The following is a 23498-nucleotide window of genomic DNA, read 5'->3' as shown; positions in this document are numbered from 1 at the left end:
TTTTGTTCTAGATTGAAATAAAAGCAACTGTCAGATTTTCCTAGTGACTGGAAATTCATAGTTTTTACCCATCACCATAAGAACCTGACTAAACTGCAACCAGAGAGAACACCTGTCCGAATATGAGCAATGGAGGCCTTTCTGGAGGTGTCAGCTAACCAAGTAAGGACATTCCTGACCAGAGAGTATGATACAACAAAGACATAGTTACTTGAAAAAGCCATGTGAACACATTCCTAATGGTCGGTACAAGAACATAACAACCCCTTGTAAGCTAAGGAGGGAATGGTAGGACAATGGATAAGGATCTTTGGTTCCAACTTGTATAAGGATGGTAATTAGCAACATCTGGAGCATGATGCATAATGTGTTTGTATCACTGCATTAAAGGAGAAGTCATTGGAGGAGTCTCACCAGGGGGACATCCCCCTGGTGAGCTGGTTGAACTGGCACGTTGTCACAAGCACCTGTGAATTAGTGTACGTGTGAACCATTGAGCCCGGGAGCTAGTACCATACGTCATTGGCCATACTCCTGGCCCAGGGACCTTCCCATCAAACTGAGCCCCTGGGCATTCTTTATAAATATTTGGGGCTGCTGAATCAGCCAGCTGCACAGTCGGCAAGGGCAGCATCACCGAGCACCCTTAGCACCATGCCACAGCTCTAACAGCAAGCAGCACTTGCTAAAAAGGGAGGTGGCTCCAGCCAACAGAGCATGTTGATTCAGTGACTGACCCACCCTTGTGTGACTCCACTTTAGGGACAGCATAGCGCCACTGAATCCACTAGAATTACAGCCATGAATTAGCCCCCTTTGGAGAGTCTCCACTACTGGGCCAGACATCCTGTAAGCCTTGACAGGAAACTGGGAAGGAAGCTGGACGTTGTATCGGTTTATCCTCGCTAGAGCGAATCCCAGCTTACTCAGAGCAGGGGGCCAGGCTGGCCTGGGGAAGTGTAGTCTGCAAGCCTTCTTGTGCTAGATTAGTCCAATTGGCCCAAATAACATTTGCTGATGAAAAAGGCAAACTTGAATCAAAACCAATTCATGCTCTAGCAGGGCACACCCCTCCAGAGCATCTCACTGAGGTCCTGCAGTGTCCTGCCTCTGTTTCTCTTCTTCAGAGTCTCCTATGACCAGGGCTTGACAATTAGGGCAATCTACTCACCCATGGCAAGTAGATTTTAGCCCGGCACGGCACCACAGCATGATCAGCACATGCGCAGCGCGGTCTGCACATGTGCAGTATGCCAAACCATGCGGCTGGCGAGCGGGGCTCACTGCTGCTTGTCAAGCCTGGCTTATGATCACTCCCACAACATATTTCCTGTTGTTGTCTCTTTCTCCCCTGCCTGTGGCTGGGTTACTAGGTACAACAGTTCTTGAAATAATTATCAAAGTCCCACAAATAAAGTCCCACAAAATAAGGCAAAGTGTGGGGGAGGGATAGTTCAGCGTTTTGAGCATTGGCCTGCTAAACCCAGGGTTGTGAGTTCAATCCTTGAGGGGGCCATTTAGGGATTTGGGGCAAATCTGTCAAGGATGGTACTTGGTCCTGCTGTGAGGGCAGGGACTGGACTCAATGACCTTTCAAGGTCCCTTCCAGTTCTAGGAGATAGGTATATATATATATATATTATTATTATTATTATTATTCAGATGTAGCTCCAATGTGCCTCCCAGACACCAAAATACTCTCCTGTCCCAGTCTGTGCTTTGCAGAACTGCCACACCCAGCCATCTGTACCTGGAGATCGGCCTTTTCCTGCTAATATCTCCCCTGTTTGGAGGAAGAAAGAAGAAGAGATCCTCCCATTTCAATTCTTTTACACGTGAACTACACCGGATCACAAGGGCAGAGTGCTTAAGGGAGATTTAAAGGCAGTTTGACCAGCTATAGCACAGTACAGTACTATCATACAATTCGTAAATGCTCAAGATGTCTGTGGTAGGAGAGTTCAGTTCCATTTAATAGAATGCCATTGGCTTATACCAGGTCTGAATTTGACTCATAACAGTCAGGAAACTGTGTACTAAACCTCAGCTGGTGTAAATGAAGCTACTTTGGGGCCTATACCCCATACAGTTACTGCTGCTTGTCAAAACAACAACAAAACCTTACCAAAACAAACCGCTCCATTACACTCACTGTTTTCCCCCTGGGAGAAAGAATGAACCAACATATGAGATATGCACAACTGAAACTTGCATTGTGCACAACTGAAATGTTTGGCTACTACAATGATCAAGGTGGCATAAGAAACAATTCAGAACAGATTTTTTTATTTTAAAATTAAATGGATTTGTACTATTTACCTAACATTTTCAACATTTACTTTTCACAAAATCTTTAAAGTAATAATAATTAATACTTGGGGCTTGATTCACTACAGTGATACTCCAGTTTGACTTTGGAGTGAGTTTAGTGAAATCCAAGGCATCACACCAGGGTAAATCTGGTGCAACTCAGGCTCTGGGTTTGCGGGGTAGCTGAGCAAAGTGTTTTGCATGTGGTGTCTCCAGGCTACACATGACACTAGCTGATAAAGACGACTGAAAGTTGGATTTACAAATCAGGCTTCATTGCAAAGCTACAACCAAGCTAATTACTTGCATGATTTGTTGGGGGAGGGGAGTCATTAATAAATCTTTTAAGCTACACACAAAACTATCAGTGACCATGCAAGGATTATTCATGATACAGCAGGGGAAATATTGTCCCCAGCCCCTGTTTCTTAAAAGAAGTTTGCGACTTTAAAGAGACTTAAGTCTTCTGAGCTGGTGCCCTAGGACTGTGCAGCCTGGGCTTCTGTTAATTCGGAGCTGGGGCCAGAAGTGGCAGTGAACTGTGATGTCCCCCTCGGTTAACCGAAAGGAGAGGTTACTCGAGCCCTGCTTTCTGTTTCTGATTGGCGCCTAGAGGTCTGCGCCTTTAATGTGCCCGATTGTCTGTCATTGCCTATGAGTTCTTCCTGGAAACTCCGGGTGCCACTAATTTTGCCAATCAGTGTGGGGAGGGTAGAGGGGTGTAGAATATATCTCATGGGACTGTGTCATGCTGCGAATGAGGGTTCCCCGGTCTCCCCCTAGTCCTGGGCGGGAGAGAGAAACGGCTCTGCCAGCGCCGGAGCGATACGCGTCCCTCTCGTCTATAAATCGCGGAGGCGAGGCTCCTAGAGGACAGAGACACAGAGACAGGGAAGCAGGCTCCAGAGCCCCAAGACCGCCGAGCCGAGCAGCACAACTCTCTGGCAAGCTGCAGCGGCTCAAGGAGGCGGCTTCGCCTGGCACTGGTATTGTTTAGTCCGGAGAGAGTGGCAGGAGGCGCTGCTCAATCCCAGCGCGCACACTGAGTGCCCGGACCAGCAGGAGGGGGCTTGCAGTTTGGTCTGGCTCCGGAGCGCACAGATGGGCACCGTGGAGTGAAGCATCGAGGAGAGGAGACCGAGGCGGGCAGCAGCCCCATGGACAGGGCTGGGACACAGAGGTCAGCACGCTGGAGAGCGCGCCGGACCAGCGTTGGATGGCGGGATGCAGCCCTTAGCGGAGCCGACCCAGGGGTCAGCACCGCAGACAGGGCACAGGGATGAGCAGCGGCCGAGCTGAACAACTGGACGCTCCAGCACCGTGGAGCGCGCTAGTGCCCTATATTCCGCACCATGGAGAGCGCACTGCGCGGCTAGTGCCCTGGATCAGCACCATGGAGAGCGCACTGCGCGGCTAGTGTCCTGGATCAGCACCATGGAGAGCGCACTGCGCGGCTAGTGTCCCGCATCCAGCTCCATGGAGAGCGCACTCCGCGTCTAGTGTCCTGGCTTCAGCACCAAGGACAAGGCTCTGGCGAGAGCCGCGGGTGGGTTCTAGCCCCATGAACCCGGCTCGCGCCACCCCAGCACCATGGAGAGGAGACTGAACGTGACCCCGGAGGCGCTCAACAAGCTCCTGCGAGAGCACAACATGACCAGGCAAGAGTTCATCGCCGCCTACGGCCTCAAGCCCCTGGTGTACATCCCAGAGCTGCCTCCCCGCGCCAAGGTCATCTTCCTAGTGCTCTACATCTTCATCTTCGCACTGGCTCTTCTGGGCAACAGCCTGGTGGTCTACATCATCATCCGGCGGAAACCCATGAGAACAGCCACCAATATCTTCATCTGCTCCCTGGCTTGCAGTGACCTGCTGGTAACTTTCTTCTGCATCCCTTTCACGCTTCTGCAGAACGTCTCCTCCGAGTGGCTAGGGGGTAAGTCCAAGTCCCCCTGTCCAGCTGGGCCACCCCACCCCCTTCTTTCTTCTGCCCTCCACCCCAGGTCTTGAGATCTTCCACAGTTTGTCTGCTGCCCACCAACCAACCCCCCTCCCCACCTCCTAGGATGGAGACCATGTCCATCACTCGGTTGTTTCAAAGCCAAATGCTCCTTCGCTTTAGCTGAATCATTTTAGAAGCTGGTGCAGCAATTGAGTTCCTTCCACCCTTAACACAACAACTCATGGCAGCAGATGCTGGGGGTGGGATTTAGCACCCTGATCAATACATTGTGCCTATTTTCTTGTTAAAAGAAATTAGGGTCATATGAAGAAAATGAACCTTCCTGACCTTTTAAACTATAAACATACAATCAAGTTGCACAAAATGGTTTTCGGTTTTTCTAACAATTTGCAGTCTCCACTTCTTCATTCCCTGTTATTTTTGTCAGCTTGTATTGTTTTTCAGTCTCTCTTCATAGCTTAAATTAGGAATCTGTCACTTAGCAAAAACCTGTTTGGGGGTCACAAATGAGTTATGTGTATCCTTTTATGCAGGATATGAAAAGTAACATTAGGATCCACATTTGCATGTATGCAGCTATGGTGTTGTTATATTATTTATTTGTATTATTAGAGTGCCGATGAGCCCTAATTAGAGATTAGGACCCCATTGTGTTAGATGGTATCTAGGTATACAAAAGAAAATGTGGCCCACTCTGACATTCAGAGAGGCAGGGATAAAAAAAATCGATAGAACATTATAAAGGGGTGTTTAATACTCCCTGAAATCAAGTTGTGTATGAAGTTGTGAAATCAAGTTGACAAAAATATAACTGAATCACTATAAGAGGCATCACACTGAGATCTTCACAAATCACACATGGGCCAAGAAATGAAGGCTTCATTGAGCAAGAACAGAATGAGTTCAGTCATATAACTGTTGGATCTAAGTAGCATGCCCATAAGCGGTAACATTTTCTAGTTGCGGCTTACTGCTAAAAAGTATTTCCCTTTGAAAGCAGTGGGGAAACCTGGAAAAATGTGGCTAGTCTGAATGCCCCACTGTGTGAACTGAGGGTCAAAATGGCAGTTATAAAATTAGGGGTTATAGGGAATTAAATAATCACTATAGGATGTCTTCAGTCAGAATTCGGGGTTTGTTCCTGAGAGGGCCTCTACTCCATCAATGGTGATGAACTTTCAGCTGCGTCCTGACCCTAGGTCAGTATGTACTTTATATGTGGGGAGGCAGTTGGTACCAAGATATTTCTCAGTGAGGCGTTCTGTTACAACCCCTCTGGAATGCGCCTACAGCCTGTGCCACGTACCTTTTGGTGTTCTTTATGCTTGATCTGGCTTATGCTCTTTCTCTTCATCCAAGCCTCTTTCCTTCCTGCAGTTTCACTGAGCCAGAGTCTTACTAGATTTCAGGCCTGATGATTTGATGTTACAGACCCTCAGCTTGCTACATTCCCCCACTTTTTGTTTTTTCTCTGGAGGATGTTTACTCATCATCCCAGAAGAGCATAATGCATGAACTGAAGGTGACCCAGTGGACTAAACGCTGTCATGTGGACACCATGCCTTATGCCCCATCTGTCCCTTAGTCTGCACATTCCCTCGTACGACAGATGAACAGATTTTATTTTCCAATTATGTTAAGTCCTTTATGGTGGACCTGGGAATGGTAGGCCTTGGGACCATTACTGAGGAATGTAGTTTACTGACTTAATCTTAGAAGCCCTCCCAAATAATTAACAATGTATATACTTGTAGTGTATTTGAGTACAGCATGTATTGTGTAAATGACACAACCTTATAACAATTTATTTTCCAGTTTTATATTGTGATTTGGTCCTTGTGAACTGCTGATAGCAGCACACTCCTATTAGGGCATTTATAGTTACCATTTGTATTATTAAAAACAGTAGGCTGAGTGTTTTCAGTGGCATAGTTATAGTTTCCCCCACAGGATTATGTATATAAGAAGTAAAACAGAAATTTGGAGTGGTGACACTATAAATGAGGCTGTTATATAGAAATGTCTTGTTGCTAATTAATTACTACCCAGTACTGTCCATTCATGTTCTAAGTTACGCTCAGTGCTGTCTGTCACCCTCCGGGGGTAAGCCTTCCTGGGCAGGAACTAGGAATAGCTAGCTTCTCTGTTCCATTGGTTGCAGTGCTCAGTGATACACCAGTAGCTGACATAGATACAGTTTCAGAGGGGTAGCCGAGTTAGCCTGTAACTGGAAAAACTTAAAAAACAAGCAGGACCTTAAAGACTGACAAAATATGTAAGTGAGCTTTCGTGGGCACAGCCCACTTCTTCAGATGACTGGAATATTAAAGGTCCAGTTCCAGTGTTTCTTATGGATATTGTCTTCCAGATAACCTACGGAATGGACTGTGAGCAATTTTATTAATTATTGCTGTGTCAGGATTTAGTCTGGGTACCCAGACACACAACCCAATTGTTTTGAATAACATGTGCCTCAGTTAGGGTGCAGTGTCACTGATCCAAATCGTGACTGGTAATAACAGTCTTTACTGTGTACTGTTATCTTCTAGGCTGTGTCTACACTGAACCCCTTTTCCGGAAAAGGGATGCAGATGAGACAAGTCGGAATTGCAAATGAAGCGGGGATTTAAATCTCCCCCGCTTCATTTGTATAAACATGGCTGCCGCTTTTTACCGGCTCGGGGCTTTGCCGGAGAAAAGCGCCAGTCTAGACGGGATCTTTCAGAAAATAAACCCTTTCCCAAAAGGTCCCTTATTCCTGATTTTAAGAGGAATAAGGGATCTTTCGGAAAAGGCTTTATTTTCCGAAAGATCCCGTCTAGACTGGCGCTTTTCTCCAGCAAAGCCCCAAGCCGGAGAAAAGCAGCAGCCATGTTTATACAAATGAAGCGGGGGATATTTAAAATCCCCCGCTTCATTTGCAATTCCGACTTGTCTCATCTGCATCCCTTTTCTGGAAAAGGGGTGCAGTGTAGACACAGCCCCCATGTGTTTGTGGTGTGATGTCTTCTGGTATTTTTGGTCGGTAGGATGAAACAAACAATTTCAGTTAGTTAACATCATAAAAGTTTTTGTTTGTTTTACATTTATCTTGTTTTTAGTAACCCAAATTTAATAAACAGGTTAGTTTAATTTGTTTATAATGTAATAGGGACCAAATCTTTTTGTAATATAAACTAAACTTTTGCAATTGTTGTATAGACATTTATTTTCACTTGAGGTTTATTACCAATATTGTGTCCTAAACATAACACTAAACTGTTAAAATAGATCATCACAATGTTCCACGAGAAGGTATATTGCTTTCCCCTGCTAAACACTTTGACTATGTCTATACTGCACTCTCTTGAGCAAGAAAATATGCAAGCAAGGAGAAGTGGTGAATATCGCCACGCCTCATTTGCATACACAATGAGCCGCCATTTTGCACAAGGACAGGTCATTAAGTATGCAAATGAGGCATGGCAATATTCACCACTTTGCCTCGTTTGCATATTTTCTTGTGCAAGAGAGTGCAGTCTAGACGTAGCCCTAGAGCAAGAGTTAGTAACGTAATTTTTACCAAGCTTTTTAGAGTTAATTTGCTTGTGATACCAAATTCCACTTTTGTTAATTGTTTAACAAGTACAAACATTACTACTTTCCTTTAACATAATATACAAGAAAATAGAATTTAAATCAAAATGAATTTTAAAAACAGGTGTGTGTAAATGCTTTGAGGATATTAAACATTCATGATGCTTTGTTATGTTTGGGAGTCCAAGGTGGAATCAAAAGTTTGGTTAGCTTTATACATTATTGCTATGCCATTCTTATAACTGCATTTAAAAATAAAAACAAGTTTATAAAAATCCATACAAAAAATTGACATTTTGTTAATGTTGCCTTAACCTTAATGTGGAGATTTCCCTTTACATTTTTCTTTGAATTAAAAAATAAAATATTTTTTTTATTAATATAAGAAAAAAAAAGTTTGCTATGGCATTATTTGTTGAGGCAGAAATACATGTACATATATGTGTAACTGAAACCTTTTTGAACTTTGCAAAAAAATTAATATTCATAATATGATTATACTCCAAACATAATAGTAAAATAGTGTGGTAACACATTTTAATTTTTAAAAAGGTATAAAATTGACTTATGTTGCAACAAAATAAAAATAATTTTAAAAAACAGTTCTGTGATACACAACATACAACAAAATTGGCAACATACATGACATATAGGATAACTTATAATGAAAAAGCAAAATGGCACCAAAATTACATTTATAACTAAGACAAAAAAAAGTTGGAAAAATAAACAAAAGGGTTAAACATTTAAATCAGCAAGTTATTACTTTATTTAAAACTTTTAATAAAAATGTCTATTACTTTTAATATTTGTCAAATGTGTTGTATTAATTTAATAACTTATGGCATTGTCTATTACTTTATGTCTTAAGCTTTATTTTTAAACTCTGCTATACAGGTATATTGAAATAAGAAAAGCGAATGTTTCAAATATTAGTCAGTGGTTAAGGATTAGAAACAGTCGGCATGTCTGTTGCTTAGCAACCTTATCTCCAGGAAAGTTGGGAGGAATTCCAGGTGTTGCATTCCTGAAGGGTTAAAATAATTAATTTACTGGTTTCATTCAAATTAAAGCTTTTACCTTATTTTTTGTTCCTTGTTTTGTTTTAATTGCTTTATATTTTGAAGATTTCTGTAAAAACTAACTTTTAATTTTTAACAGAGAGAGAGTCAAAGAGAGGAGAAGAGGGGGTGAAGATCAATTTAGGAAGGTAGGGAGACTTGAGCCAAGAGATTAACTCTTAAAGTTGTCTTAAGGTCCAAGCAGCAGCAGCAAATTTAGCAAATTGAGAAACGCTATAAAGGAACACATACGGTACGTAAGACTATTTCAGAAAGAAGGGTACATTTTTAGCTGAGGGTGCATCTAGACTACAGGGTTTTTTCGGAAAAATGGTCATTTTTTCTGAAAAAACTTCATTTACGTCCACACTGCCATTACGTTCTTTTGAAAGAAAATCAAAAGAATGCAGGGGGGTTTCTGACATTGGTAAACCTCATTCTACGAGGAAGAACGCCTTTTCCGAAAGAACTCTTTCGGAAGGTGGAGGTGAAAGAGGGAGTTTTTTCGAAAGAAGAAGCCTCCAGGAAAAAGCACAGGTGCCCTGGTGGCCACTCTGTCCGTAGCAATCACAGCTTAAATGCGAGATAGTGTCCATATCTTTCGAAAAAGCAGACCTTTTTTTCGATGCACTTTGGCAGTGTGGATACTTTCTTTTGGTAGAAGTTTTTTCAGAAGATCTCTTCTGGAAAAGCTTCTTCCATAAGAAACCTGCAGTCTAGATGTACCCTGAGTGAGGAATGTGGGCCCGTGGGTCAGAGCAGTTGGAAACCCGCACCCTGGATTTTTATCCTGACCTTAAGATTAGAGTAGGGGTAGTTACCTGCACTTGTAAAAAGTGATTGTTCCCTCAGTCTGTTGCTGTTGTCTGCATGCCAGATGGATTGCAGGAGTGCCTGTACATGCTGCAGTTGACCGTTTTCTGGCAACTCCATGAGTTAATGCATCAATTCTCGTTAACCTGCTTAATTTTGCTTTTTCACTTTGAAATTCTTTTTTAATCACTTCCCTGTGGTCAAGTCGCAGCTCCTGCCTCCTAGTGTGCTCTGTGGACCGTTCCATTTTTTCCTTCATTTTATTTACCAATTCAGTGAACGTGCTGTTAGCTACTTCTCCCTCCTGTGCACTTACTTTTCCTGTTCCAACAGGCACCAGTCTGGGTCTCAGTTTAAGTTCAACTGGAACCTGGCTTTTATCACATGGTTGTGGCTGCAATGCAGTGGATCCCCTCTCATCTTTTACATTTGCCAGGGCCACGTTTGTCCATTTCTGTCCCACAGCTTCAGGTACCGTTAAAGTTCCAGAAGCCTGTTGCTTTGTTTCTCTTTTGCAAGTTTTCTCCAGTTTCTTCCAATCTCCTATTTTCCTGCTTTACTTGTTCAAGCAGATCATGTGTTTGGATTGCCTGTCATCCTGCCAGTGGGGCTTGGGCTCTCTTGCCTGTATTGCTTCTTCTACTTCCCTAGTCTGTTCGATGACTCAGGAGGCTAGCAGTGGGCCATGCTGTTTAACCCAGCTCACTGCCACAGGCATTACTTGCAAAATGCTGGGCTTTTTACTGTGATGACTACTATTATTCAGTGTTTCCGTTTCTGCCATGACTCTACATTTACCGGTCCATGTTACCCCACACTCTTTTTTTACTTCATATCCTAGCAGTACAATGGGTCCATATCTCATCAAACTCTGTGGGGATTTGAGGGGAAGGGATCAGGTTTTCTGTAGTTTTCTTTGGTTTTCTGCCACGTCAGATCACGATTCCAACAGAGGATAACAGTTTGTTTACCAGATCGGTGGTTGGGGTCACCAGTGACATCAATCAGGATTTCAGGGTTCATCCTGATGGGTTCCTGACAGGTCCTCTACTGTCAATGATGATGAAGTTTTGGCTGCATGCATTTGCTCCCGTCTGCACGTTAACCATGCGCAATTAGTCAACACAACAGACTCCTGAGAGATTCCCCAAATCAGATTAGGATCGAAATCACCCAAGCAGGCTTATTGCCAAATGACACACAATAATAGTTGTCAGCGAACAGACTGCCGCTGCACCACTACACATTATATAAGCCGTGGTAATGGACTAACATGCATTAAGTGCCCTAGATTTCCATCTCCGCCTTCTCCCCTCCCCCTTCTCCTCCCCACCTTTTCTCAGTGAGGTGTTCTGTTACAACCCCTGGTACCTTTTGGCATTCTTTATGCTTGATCTGGCTTATACTATTTCTCTTTAGCCAAGCCTCTTTCCTACGTATAGTTTCACTGAGCCAGAGTCTTGCTCACTAGATTTCAGGCCTGCTGATTTTATGTTACAGAGGAACGTCCACACTGCAATTGCATTCTTCCACAAGAAAATCAAAAGAACAGAGGGGTTTTCTGGCATTGGTAATCCTCATTTTACGAGGAAGAAATCTTTTTGCAAAAGAACTCATTCACAAAAAGGCGTATGTGGATGGGGAAAAGGGAGTTCTTTCGGAAGAAGAGGAAAGAGGAAAAAGCACAGATACCCTGGTGGCCATTCCATCCATAGTAATCACAGCTTATATACAACAGAGCGTCCATTCAGTCTGGATGCTCTCTTTCAAAAAAACAGAACACTTTTTCGATGCACTTTTGCAGGGTGGATGCTCTCTTTCGGAAAAAGCTTTTTTGGAAGATCTCTTCCAAAAAAAAGCTTCTTCCGAAAGAAGCTTGCAGTCTAGATGCAGTCTCATATACTCTCACCATCTCCTGCAGAACAACCTGAAAAGTTAGCCATCATCTTCCTCATTACCACCACCTCATCGTCACCAGTGGCTATCAAATCTGGCACCTTCCAAGGACAACATCTTTCCTCCTCTACTGCCACTAGACTGGGATGCCACTTTTATAACATTACGCTGATGCTGTTATTTCTGATGCATATTCAGTGGGGGATTCCTCCTTTTCCTTATTTGTCTTTCCTCACCTTGCTGATGTTGGAATGTCTGTTTCCTACATGTTAGTATATCAATGACCAATTTGTTACCATGGCCCTTTTGTGATTAGGCATCGCATTCGTTACCTCTGTTCTAGCCAATTACTTTCATCCTTTCTAGATTTCAAGTTGTGGCATACCTGCTAAGTATAAAAGGGTATACCCTTAGGAAAACCCCTATGCCAACCTGATGCGATGTATCATCTGTGTTAACGGTTGCAGCCATATATGGGTCCTTTTGCTTTAGCTCATCCTGATCTATTTAGGTGAAAGGTCTCAAACATACGTCTGCTAACATTGCCCTATCTTGACAAACATGATGTGGTCTGCAGATCGCTCATGTTACAGCCAAAACATACTCCAATATAATCCCATTATAATAAATAATCAAACCCATGAGCAAATAAGAAACTTACAAGAAAAGACAGCTAGGCAAGCTAACAGGCTAGCCTTAGACATAGCTCATATATATGTCATTTCATTGTCAGGATGTTTTATGGTGAAGTCATTGATCTGTGGTCAGCATTTCCCCTTGAGCTCTATTTTCAGCACCCCAAAAGTTTGGGGGATTCCACTGAGCTGGCCATTTGTCTGTACAAAGTTCATAGGCCTCATGCCTTATGCCAGAGATTCTCAAACTTTGTGATACCGCGACCCCCCTCTAAGTTGCTCGCAACCTCCCGGGGGGGGTTGGAACTCACAGTTTGAGAAACGTGGCCTTATGCTAACTTGCTGAAGCTATTGTCATACAAGATCCAGGCCTGTTGGTTTCTTGCATTACTGGTGGATATAAGGCAAAGCAGAATATAATAGAAGCAAGCTAGCCCACTGGGCTACAGACATCAGCTCCTCTTTATCTGTGAAGGCAAGGTCTACTAAAGAGCTCCCCCTTGCTGGCTACACAATCTTTTGAGTTAAGAAATGGTCCAGCTCTAATGTCTGTGACTGTAACTCATTAGCCAGAGTGTGTTATGTGTGTACTCCCCTGTATCTGATGCACAGAGGATATGGGCTGTTACAGGCCAGAGCCTTGTTCTTTGGCTACCGCTGTAGAGACTGGGGTTGGTTGGAGAACAAGAATTCCATTTCAGGAACACTACTGAGCTTTCCGAATCTGTTTTCATTCTGATTCAGTAGACAGAAACCTTTCAAAAGTTATGGGGAAAATGTGAGGGGAGAGAGAGAGACCCCAGCAAGCTCAGAATAACCCAAAGCCTAGTGGTTAGGGCAGCCACCTGGGCTGTGATGGAAACAGGTTTAGGTCCTAGGTTCTGCCTGGTTTGAAGCAGAACTCTGAGAGCTCTCTAATGGGAGCCTTAACGCTTGGGGCAGACAGTCAGCCTGTTCTCTTGGACCTGTTCCACTTTGTCTGAGTAATACAATACGCATGGGGGCAGAGCAAGAGACTGATGTTCAGGGCACTTGCCCAGGATATAGGAGACCCTGCTCCAGATCAGGAACAGCACATGTATCGCTATGGCAACACCAAATCAGTCAGAGCTGGGATGTGAATCTGTGTCTCCCACAACCTGCATCCATACCCAAACCACCAGGCTATTAGCTGTTCTGTGGCCCTTCTCCTCCCCCACCCAATACAATGGGCATGTGAGAAACCTTTGCCATTAAAGTGGGTGGAAAGTCGGCTGTTTCTCCAAACGTGCTTGTTTTGATGAATTGGCATTTCCAATGGGAGGGGTGGGGAACACCCCTGTGCAGTCAAAAAAATCCCAGCCACTCCAGCCGACACACACAGGTCAAGCCAGGTGAGTGCCCTGATTCAATGCTCCCTGTCCACCTCAACTTAATATTGACCATGTAAATTGCCGCGGAGGGCCAGACATTCCCCTCACCCACACGAGTTTACATCTGCTACTGCATGGATCATAACCGAGCTATTCCTGATTTACTCCAGTGCCCATGGGGGAGACTCTGGCCCAAAATGCTGCCTGTGTGGCTGTCGTTCCGCTCGGTTGGTTTCAGGCATGAATCACAGAGAGAAAAGCTGGGTTCGTTCCTGTTGTTCAGACAGCAAGGGAAGGGAGGGCGCATTTTATTCACATGCGTCTTTCACTTTCACCTTTCATTTGAAGTTGCTGCCCATGTGAGTCACACCTTGCATCTTTTTCATCAGTTCCAGCTACTGCGTGGATCATAACAGAGCGATGAATGAATAACTCTCATCCGGTGACATTTTACGCCCATGAGCAGGCAGGCAAGAATGAGTCTCAGATTCCTGTCCTCACGTTGCACAGACCCCTGGGACTAGTTTACAGGCTTATTTGCCAGATTCTGCCACTATTTTGAGCCGTTGTTTTCACATGGTCAAGATTTTGGGTTTCTCTCTGGGCTTCTTTCAGACCCATGTAGTTATTTGGTGGCACTGCTGTTCGTTTTGCTGAAAAGATATCTCCTTTGAGGGCTTTGCAGCATTGGTACCACTTTGTATATGGCTGTCTTCCCAAATTCTATTTTTATATTTCCATTTCATTCCAGGTTAAAGATAGATCATTAAAAGATGGTTTGTGGACTGATGGTAATGGGACTATTTAGAAAAACAACGAGTACAGAGCACCTTAGAGACTAACAAACATATACATAGTATCATGAGCTTCCATAGGCAAAACCCACTTCTTCAGGTGAGTGGAAGTGGGCCATAACGGTTACAGCAGCATCCACGGAAGTAGCCCCCAAAAGTACATCAGTTCACAGGGTGAGTGAGGCAGAGTCAGTCCAGTCTCTCACTCTTGCAAAATGTGCAGCTAAGCCCAGGCACCTGACCCGGGGCTCTGCCATTGTTCTGTTGAGATGCCTCCCTTGCTATTGTCTAATCACCCTTTCGGGAAAGGAAAACGATTAACTTTTGGGGCAGGGTCCATTGGTTCTATTTGCCCTGTATTGAAATAATTATCCGCTCCTGCTTGGGCCAGCCTATGGGCTTGCCTGCCCAGCTGAGGATACTTCATCTCTACACCTCTATAGGCTGGGCTAGGGTGTGAATGGCAGCCCGGATAGCTCCCTAAAAACAGAAGTGAAGATGCCCCACCTTGGCTCTTTAAGCCCACCTGGGCCTGGAGGTGCCCACTCACATCTGCACCCTCATTTCTATTGCTAGCAAGCGAGCTGGAGTCCAGCCAGCACAGACCCCTGGCTGCAGCAAAGGCTTATTCCTCCTCCCTTCCTCCCCCAAGGTATATCAGACCCCCCCCCCCCCCGGGGTGAACTCCAGCCCCACCCAGACAGCTGTGCACCACTTCAGCCCTCACCCTGGTCTTCTGCACAAGACTGGATCCCGCAGTCCCATTCCTGGGTGCTCCCTGAAGGCCGACCCATCAGCTTTAAGCAGGGCCTCCTCTTTCCCTCAGTTCTCTGCCCAACGTTTGCTTCATGAGGCTCCTAAGCTGGAGTGGCCTGGGCCCTGCTTTTTGCGGAGGTTTCCTGCTGCAGGGGAAAGACTCAGCTGCTTCCTCTCACTTTTAATATCTTTGATCAATGGTGCAGTTGTTCCAACTTTAACAGTGCTCCCTGATACAATCTGTTTTTTAGCAACTGGCAAAACAGTTTCTCTTGTTTTCATCATTCGTGCCTTCATCCCCTAAGGCACATAGAAATATCACAGAATTCCTTATGTTTTAATCAGGCCTCTTATAGAGAGAGCTACAAAGGCATATGGCAAATCAGCGTATGCCAGTGAAATCAATGGTCTAATGCCAGTTCTCCCCAGAGAATCATCTGGTGTGTATGTGTAGATGGTGCGGGCGCGCGCACACACACACACACACACACACACACACACACACACTTTTCCTATTACCCAGGAGTCGGGGGGGGGGGGGGGGGGTATGGAGATAACCTAAAGAAAATCACGTCACAGGACAGATTCTTAAAAAACCCCATCATATCCCAAGCCCTTCCTGCTGTTCCTCCGCTGCAGAAAGGCCCCAAGCACAATGGGACCACAAAGATTTTGCTGCATAATGGAGCCATGCTAAGAATCCATGCGCCGGCTTTCTGCACAAACCTCTCCCCCCCCCCCCATGCAGGATGGGGAATTGCTCCCTGAAAGGCTCCTTTGATGGCTGGAGGTGCTACCTCTGTCGGGGTTCCCTTTGCTCAGAGACCTCCCTTCCCCAGATCAGAGGCTGGAATGAATGTCCATACCCAGACCACAGGCTGTACTTGTTTTCTTGCAAAATTCAATTCAAAATAGCAGTTTATTTTCTCCCGGTTGCTCTGAGTGCAGCATCCGAAAGTAGCTTTTATCCAATTTGTTCTGTTAATTACCAAATGAGCTCATACCCTTATGTGGAAGCACAGCTCCCATTTAGTCAAACCGCTCATGTGACGTTTTAGGGTGGTAAATGAGCCCCCGCAGCTGGTGTTTCATCTGAATCAGCACAAGTAGCCTCTAAATGAGCAAGTCCTGGAAATCCAGGAAGGTCCCTCTATCTAGGAGGAACGTCTGGGGGATCCGTTCTGTTTCCCATGGCCAGGAATTCTGACCCTAGAGCTGTCTGTGGGGCAGAACTGCAGGCTGTGGAATGCAGGCTGTCCAGCCCCAGCTTTATCCTGTCAAATTTTCAGTGACTCAGGTGTTGGCGTTTCTAGCACCTGAGAAGGGGAATTGCTAGGAGTTCGGTTGTTTGCCAAACCACAGTTATCCCAGACCTGATCCACTATTACCCTGCCCCTTGGGGGTCATTCGCACCAGTGCCAAGTGAGTCCCACACCACCAGACCAGATTAGCAGCATGTACTAAACAAGACACAGGGCAATGGTGAAGTCACATGATCTTTTTTCAATTCTCCCTTTATAAATAGGACACCATCTCTCTCTTTCACAGCAGTGTAGCGAGGCTAGATCAGGGTGGGCAAGATACTGCCCACGGGACGCATCCGGCCCTCCGAGCCATTTTGGCGCGATGGCCATTTTTATTTTAATGAAGCCGGCTTCATTGGCTATGTCGGGTAGCCTAGTTTACATACCTCTGGCAACAGAGGCACGTAGTCTAGACATACCCATACAGACAAGTGCCATTGAAATGCCTCAAACTGGAAGAGGGAACAGATGCTGCTGTAACAAAGGCTTCAGCTCAGCTTGTCTTTCACAGAGCGCTACGTTGAGCAGCTCTATTAGTTCTTTATCTTGCCCAGCCGCTCCACACGGCCTCTCTGCTTCCCCCTCCTGCCCCATCACACAGCCAGGCAGATGCACACTTCCAGGGCCTTGACCCTGAGTCCTTGGCCTGGTAGGTTTTGCCACAGTGTGCACATGGCTGAGGTCCTGCCCCCCACCCTCCGCATGGTTCATGAAAAAACTTACTTTGGATTCCTCCCTGACTGCAGAGCTTCTCCCAAACCGTGTCTTGCCTCCTGAGATCAATTTCCTACAATTTTCCTAACCCTCAGAAAAGTCCACTCAGTCCCCAGGGGCGACCTATTTTCTTTGGCACTGCTTCACTCATGCAATTAGTTTGTTTTCTTGGTGAGCACATGAGAGACACAGAAGGGTTGCTGATAAACCCTGTTTGCAAACTATTTGTCTCTGAGCAAGGAGGGAATTGAGACAATTCCTTCCCCAGGATGCTCCTGGAGCTATGTCTACAATGGGGGAGCCTCTACACAGCCCTGGACCCCTGTTGTGTCTTTGGGAAACAGTCTAGTCCTAGAAGAACAGCAAAGGCTGCCTGAGAACACACCTCCGCCAGCATCCCTGGAAGGCATTATTATTTCTCCTGGACTTCTCAGGCTGCCTCCAGTTAAAGCCTCAGGAAATGTATCCTCTCCCGCTCAGCTCTGGCACTTGGCACCACTCACCTGCCTTGATACAACAAATATTATTTCCAGTTTGATAGATTTAATTATTGGTCTGAACCAGAGATCTGAAATTCTTTTCCACAATTCCCAGTTCTGTATGCCATTAAAAATGCACTTTTTGTGTTTGGTTGGCCAAATAGGCTAGTTTAAAATGTCTGGTGCCTTTGAAATATTCTGTCTGGGTTCAGCAGAGCAATATTTTATAGAAAGGTTTTGAAGAAAAATCCTCGTGCAGGAACAATGCTGCTTTCAGTTCTGATATATATTCTTCTTGACCTTCACATTTCTCTTCTCTGTCTCACGGCTTAGCTACATGGGGCCAGTAGCGCAGAATGAGGTTGGGGGGTGCGTTTAAAGCACAACAGCTATTCTAAAGTGGGCTCAATTAAACTGAACAAAGGCACTTGGTGTGCAATAGCATGTGCATAAGGGCCACATCTACACTCCCAGGTTATTTCAAAATAATAACTCCCGAAATAACTATTTCAAAATAGCACGGCCACACTAAAGGGAAGCCTCAAAATTAGTCTGAGGCAGGCTCCCTTAGGCTATGTCTATACTGCACCCGTTTTGTGCAAGAAATATGCAAATGAGGCTAAGCGTAGCATATCACTGAGCCTGATTTGCATAATTAATGAGCACCCACTTTTTGCACAAGAAGCTTTTGTGCAAAAAGCAGCCGTCCACACAGCACCTTTTTGCACAAAACTCCCCTCTTGTGCAAGAGCCGTTTTTCCAGAAAAAAATGCGGAAGAATGGCTCTTGCACAAGAGGATTTTTGCACAAAAAGGAGCTGTGTAGCAGCAGCTGAGCATCCCTGCTAACCCTATTTCGAAATAGAAATTTCGAAATCAGCATTATTCCTTGTAAAATGAGGGGTTATTATTTCAAAACTAGGAGGGGACAGATAGCTCAGTGGTTTGAGCATTAACCTGCTAAACCCCAAGTTGTGAGTTCAATCCTTGCGGTGGCCAGCTAGGAATTTGGGGCAAAAATTTTGATAGCCAATTAGCCCGTCATAAGACAGGATTTTCAGGTCTTTCCTTCACGTCGGTCTTCTTTCCTGAGCCTCCGGTCTCTCGCTCTGTTTCTCTTTCTCCTCCTCCTACTGCCTCCCCCCTCTCTTTCTAAGCTCTCCTCCACCTTCTGCCTCTCTCTCCCTCTCTCTCTTCTCCCCCTCCTGCCTCTCACTCTCTCTCCGCTCTCCTCTGTCTCCATCAGGGATGCACGCTTGTCCGGGCCTTGCCCCCTGGGCGTGTACGTCACCACCCCGCCCCCCTTCGCCTCCCGCCGTGGTGCTCGGCTGACTTCTGTGCCACTCACCCAGGCCGCCACACGGGAGCAAGCGGCGCAAATGGCCTCTCTCTCTCTTCTCCTCCTACTGACTCGCCCTCTCTCTCTCTCAGCTCTCATCTGCCTCCTGCCTCTCTCCATCTCTCGCTCTTTCTCTTTTCCCCCTCCTGCCTCTCACTCTGTGTTTCTCTTCACCTCCTCCTTCTGCGTCTCTCTCACTCTCTCTCTCACTGTCCTCCGCCTCCTCCGTTCTCCTCTCTGTCTCCTCCGTATCCTCTGTGTCTGCTCCACTTTCCTCATAGAATCATAGACCCATAGAGCTGGAAGAGACCTCAGAAGGTCATCAGGTCCAGCCCCCTGCTCTAGGAAGGACCAATTCCAACTAAATCAACCCGGCCAGGGCTTTGTCAAGACAAGATTAAACACCTCTAGGGATGGAGACTCCACTACTTCCCTAGGTAACCCATCCCAGTGCTTCACTACCCTCCTAGTAAAATAGTTTTTCCTAATATCCAATCTGGACCTTTCCCACCACAACCTGAGACCATTGCTCCTTGTTCTACCATCTGTCACTACTGAGAACAGCCTCTCTCCATCCTCTTTGGAACCCCCCTTCAGGGAGTTGAAGGCTGCTCTCAAATCCCCCCTCACTCTTCTCTTCTGCAGACTAAACAGACCCAAGTCCCTCAGCCTCTCCTCATAGGTCATGTGCTCCAGACCCCTAATCATTTTGGTCGCCCTCTGCTGGACCCTCTCCAGTGCGTCTACATCCTTTTTGTAGTGGGGGGCCCAGAACTGGACACAATACTCCAGATGTGGCCTCCTTTTGAATCCGGCGCCCTTTCCTGATGTTAGAGATGCATGTTCATCCAGGCCCCGCCCCCTGGCTGTTCCCTCTGGGCGGCGCTGTTGCCGCCCACAGTGGTGCTTGGCTGACTTCTGCGCTGCTCAGCCCGGCCACCGCGTGGAAGCAAGCGGCTGTTTGGGCCCCACGCTCACCATGAAGCACATCCGTGCTGCATGGGGAGCACCAACCCCAAACAGCCACTTGCACCGCTTGCTCCCACGCGGCAGCCGGGCTGAGCGGCGCAGCTGGACCACAGCGGAAGGCAATAGTGCCACGCAGAAGGAACAGCCAGCATTTCAGCGTTATAGAGTCACAGACATACTATACTATATATATGATAACAGGCTTGCCCTGTGGATGCGCACCTGGTTATTTCACAGTACAGCCTGTCCCGAGTTGCAAACAGTCGACTTACAGCCGTTCACAGTTACGACCGAGACTGTCGTAAATGGCGGATCCTGAGTTACGAACGCAATCCGCGCTTACAAACAGTGGGGTCGCGTGTAACTCAATGGGGTACAACTTACGAACAAACCGAGTTACGGCCAATTGCTTGGTCCGGAACCTGTTCGTAAGTCAGAAAGAGGCTGTAGCTCTGTCGTGTAGACGTGCCCAAGGAGAGAGAGTGCAGAATAGCTATTCTAGGCCACCTCCCCATGTAGGCAAGCCCTGATAGCTGTATAACTATTTGTCTGTGGGAAGGAGAATCAGCTATACTGGTATAGGGCACTGTTACACTGGTATAAATGCAGCCACACTAGAGCTTTTACTGGCTTAGCAATATCAGTTAAAACCCCTACTGCTATCTGACATAGTAATACTGGAATAATTTTTCTGGTGTAGGCTGGCTTTTAGGTTCAGGTAATCAGAGAAAGGCAGGGCTGGAAGGAGGTCAACAGGTCATCAAGTCCACCCCATACCCATTCCCCATGCTAAGGCTGAATTAAGTATCCCTTAATCAGGGAGACTCAGATGGAGGCTCGCAAGCCACAAATGGCTTTTTTCTGGCTTGGGGATAAGCCGGAGAAAAGCGCCAGTCTAGACGTGATTCTCCGGAAAATAAGCCCTTTTCCGGAGGATCTCTTATTCCTACTTTCAAGGGCTTATTTTCCGGAGAATCACGTCTAAACTGGCGCTTTTCTCCGGCTTATCCCCAAGCCGGAAAAAAGCGGCAGCCATGTAAATGCAAATGCCGCGGGAGATATTTAAATCCCCCGCGGATTTGCAATTGCGATGTGTCTCATTAGCATCCCTTTTCCGGAAAGGGATGCCAATGTAGACACAGCCCTAAACTGTAGGCCAACCTAGCTACGTCGCCCAGGTTGGTGAAAAATTCACAGCCCTGAAAGACAATTAAGGGGACCTAAGACCTAGTGCAGACAGTGCTAAGTTGCTGGAAGAATTCTTCCATCGGCCGAGTTACCGTCTCTGGATGGGTGGATTTACTACAGTGATAAAAGAACACCTGTTGCTGGAGCAATGGCTGTGCTAAGGGGGTGTAGCTGCAGCTGTCCCATTGTAGCACTTGTAGTGTACACACAGATGCTGTCTCTTTTCGGTAGCTTGTATATTTTGTGCCAGATTCTGAGCATCTCTCCTATGTCCCTGCATGGTGGTGCATGCCCACCCCTGCCAGAGAAAGCAGGGTAATTGTTGCATGGACATTGTCTGTATCCAACCCACTACCCCAGGATCTGAGGATCAAAGCAAAGGTGATGGTCTTGGTGCCTGGAGCAGCAAGGTCTAACAGTCACAGTCAAAACCATGACCCTTTAGTTTAAGGCAGTGTCGCCTAATAGTCAGAGTCAATGACATGGTCTTTTAGGGACAGACCGCATAGCCTAATAGCCAATCTTAATAGAGCAGTCCTTCAATACAGGGCAGCATGGCCTAACAGCCTACACCCAAGGGGCCACCAGAAAGGGGAGCTGGTGGTCCAGGTAGGGGTGCCCAGGCTCACTCTCCTCCACTGGGCTCTGACCCAGAGTCCCCTAGCAGAGGCAGAGTGAAACATGCTGAACCTACCTGGCGAGGAGACACTGCTCCATCACCCTCCCTGGATCACTCTCTGGTGAGGCGTCAGGATCTCCAGGGGCCTCACCAATGGTCACTTCCTAGGACTCTGTTGGGCACAGGTGTCCAAGCCGGTCCTTGGGATCTCCAGCCTCCGCCGTATCCAGTCCTCAGCAAGAGCTCCTGGTCTAGGTCCTTCCCCTCCAGTATCTAGCCCAATGAGCTGGACTTCCTCCCTTTATGCAGCTTCAGGGGCTAGCCGAGTTAGTCGGTATAGAAAACAAGAACAAATGGTCTGGTAGCACTTTAGGTTACGTCTACACTACAGCGTTATTTCGAAATATCTTATTTCAAAACAGTTAATTCTAAATAAGTTATTTCGAAATAATGTATCTACACACAAAATGCATTTTGAAATAGCGTTTTGCTATTTCGAAATAGTGCATCCACACTGAGTGGACGCTGAATCACAGTTAAGGATGGCCGGAACCAGTTCCGGCAGGGCATCAGGTCAGGAGTTACTTCGTGTGGCTGTTGCCTGAGGCTGAGGCCTATGCTTAAAGGGACCCCCCCCCCCCCGGACTTTCCCTGCTTGCTTGCCTACCTCGATGAGGGACAGCAAAGCATTTTGTCTCTGCATGCCCTGGTTACCCTAACTTTGGACACCACAGCACTCTGCAGCATGGAGCCAGAGCTGTCCCTGGGCACTCTGGTGCTTCTCGTGAACATGTTGCTGTGAGCCTGGCTGCACTTTCTGCAGGCTGCCATCTAGGAGGTCCATCGGGGGGCTGTCAGGATCCAGGAGGCCCTGCAGGAGAGCTTCCACCCTGAGGAGCACTAAGAACCTCCCTGGTCTGTGCCACTGGGGGCTTGTGACTCATTTGTCCCTCATGTCCTTCCACTTACCCCTCTCTAATCCCCCTTCCTGATGTCAAATAAAATACATGTATTTTCATGAACACAAACTGTCTTTATTTAACAAAACGGGGGGGGAGGAGGGGTCGGGGAATGAAACTCTGGTGAGACTGGGGAAAGGAGTCTGGAGAGGGGAGAAGAGAAGGTGGGAGAGAGGAGGGAGAAACCTGGGCAGAGGAAGCTGGAAGGGGGAAGCAAGGGGAAGAAGCGGGAGGGGAAGCTCAGGGCTCAGGGTTGGGGGTCTCGCCAGACCGACTTGATTTTCATGCAAACCTGCTCCTGGGTTCGCATGTGGCCTTTGGTGGCCAGGCTGGCAGCTATCCTGCCATAGACGGCCACGTTCCCCCATCTAGTGCAGAGATCATGGATGTTGGGAGCATCCCCCCCAAACCTGAATAAGGTCCATGATCTCCACCCTGGACCAGGAAGGCGCCCGCCTTCTCCATGCCCTGGCAGGCTCCTGGGAGCTGGCAGACTGCTCCTGGGGAGCGGTGGAGGGCTGGCTGCCAGTGGCTTGCTGGCTCTTGTTTTGGGGCCACTGGGTCAGGGGCAGTGACTGCTGGCTCTGGACTGACAGGCTTGGAGCTGGCACAGGCACTGTGGCCAGAGACAACCCCTTTAAGGGCTCCAGGGATGGGGGAAGGAAGGGAGTGTTCTTGCTTGAGGCCAGAGTGGCCACCAGGGCACCCTGGGAAGGCTGGAGGCCCCCTATTTTGAAATAATTGTCTACACAGCACTTATTTCGAAATAGCTATT

General features: G+C 46.7%; 1 protein-coding gene across 1 annotated transcript in view; it reads left to right on the top strand.

The window, feature by feature from the left end:
• The first annotated feature begins 3900 nt into the window (after positions 1-3900).
• Positions 3901-23498, top strand: part of LOC102459149 (pyroglutamylated RF-amide peptide receptor-like) — a 126509-nt gene continuing 106911 nt past the window's right edge. Inside the window, exon 1 of the mRNA XM_075910901.1 lies at positions 3901-4243. Within this exon, the coding sequence (XP_075767016.1) occupies positions 3901-4243 (343 nt within the window). The remainder of the gene's footprint in view (positions 4244-23498) is intronic.

This window comes from Pelodiscus sinensis, chromosome 28 (genome assembly GCF_049634645.1).
Source record: "Pelodiscus sinensis isolate JC-2024 chromosome 28, ASM4963464v1, whole genome shotgun sequence".
Lineage (NCBI taxonomy): Eukaryota > Metazoa > Chordata > Testudines > Trionychidae > Pelodiscus > Pelodiscus sinensis.
The sequence above is the reverse complement of the archived record's forward strand: the minus strand, read 5'-3'. Positions and strand labels throughout refer to the sequence as shown.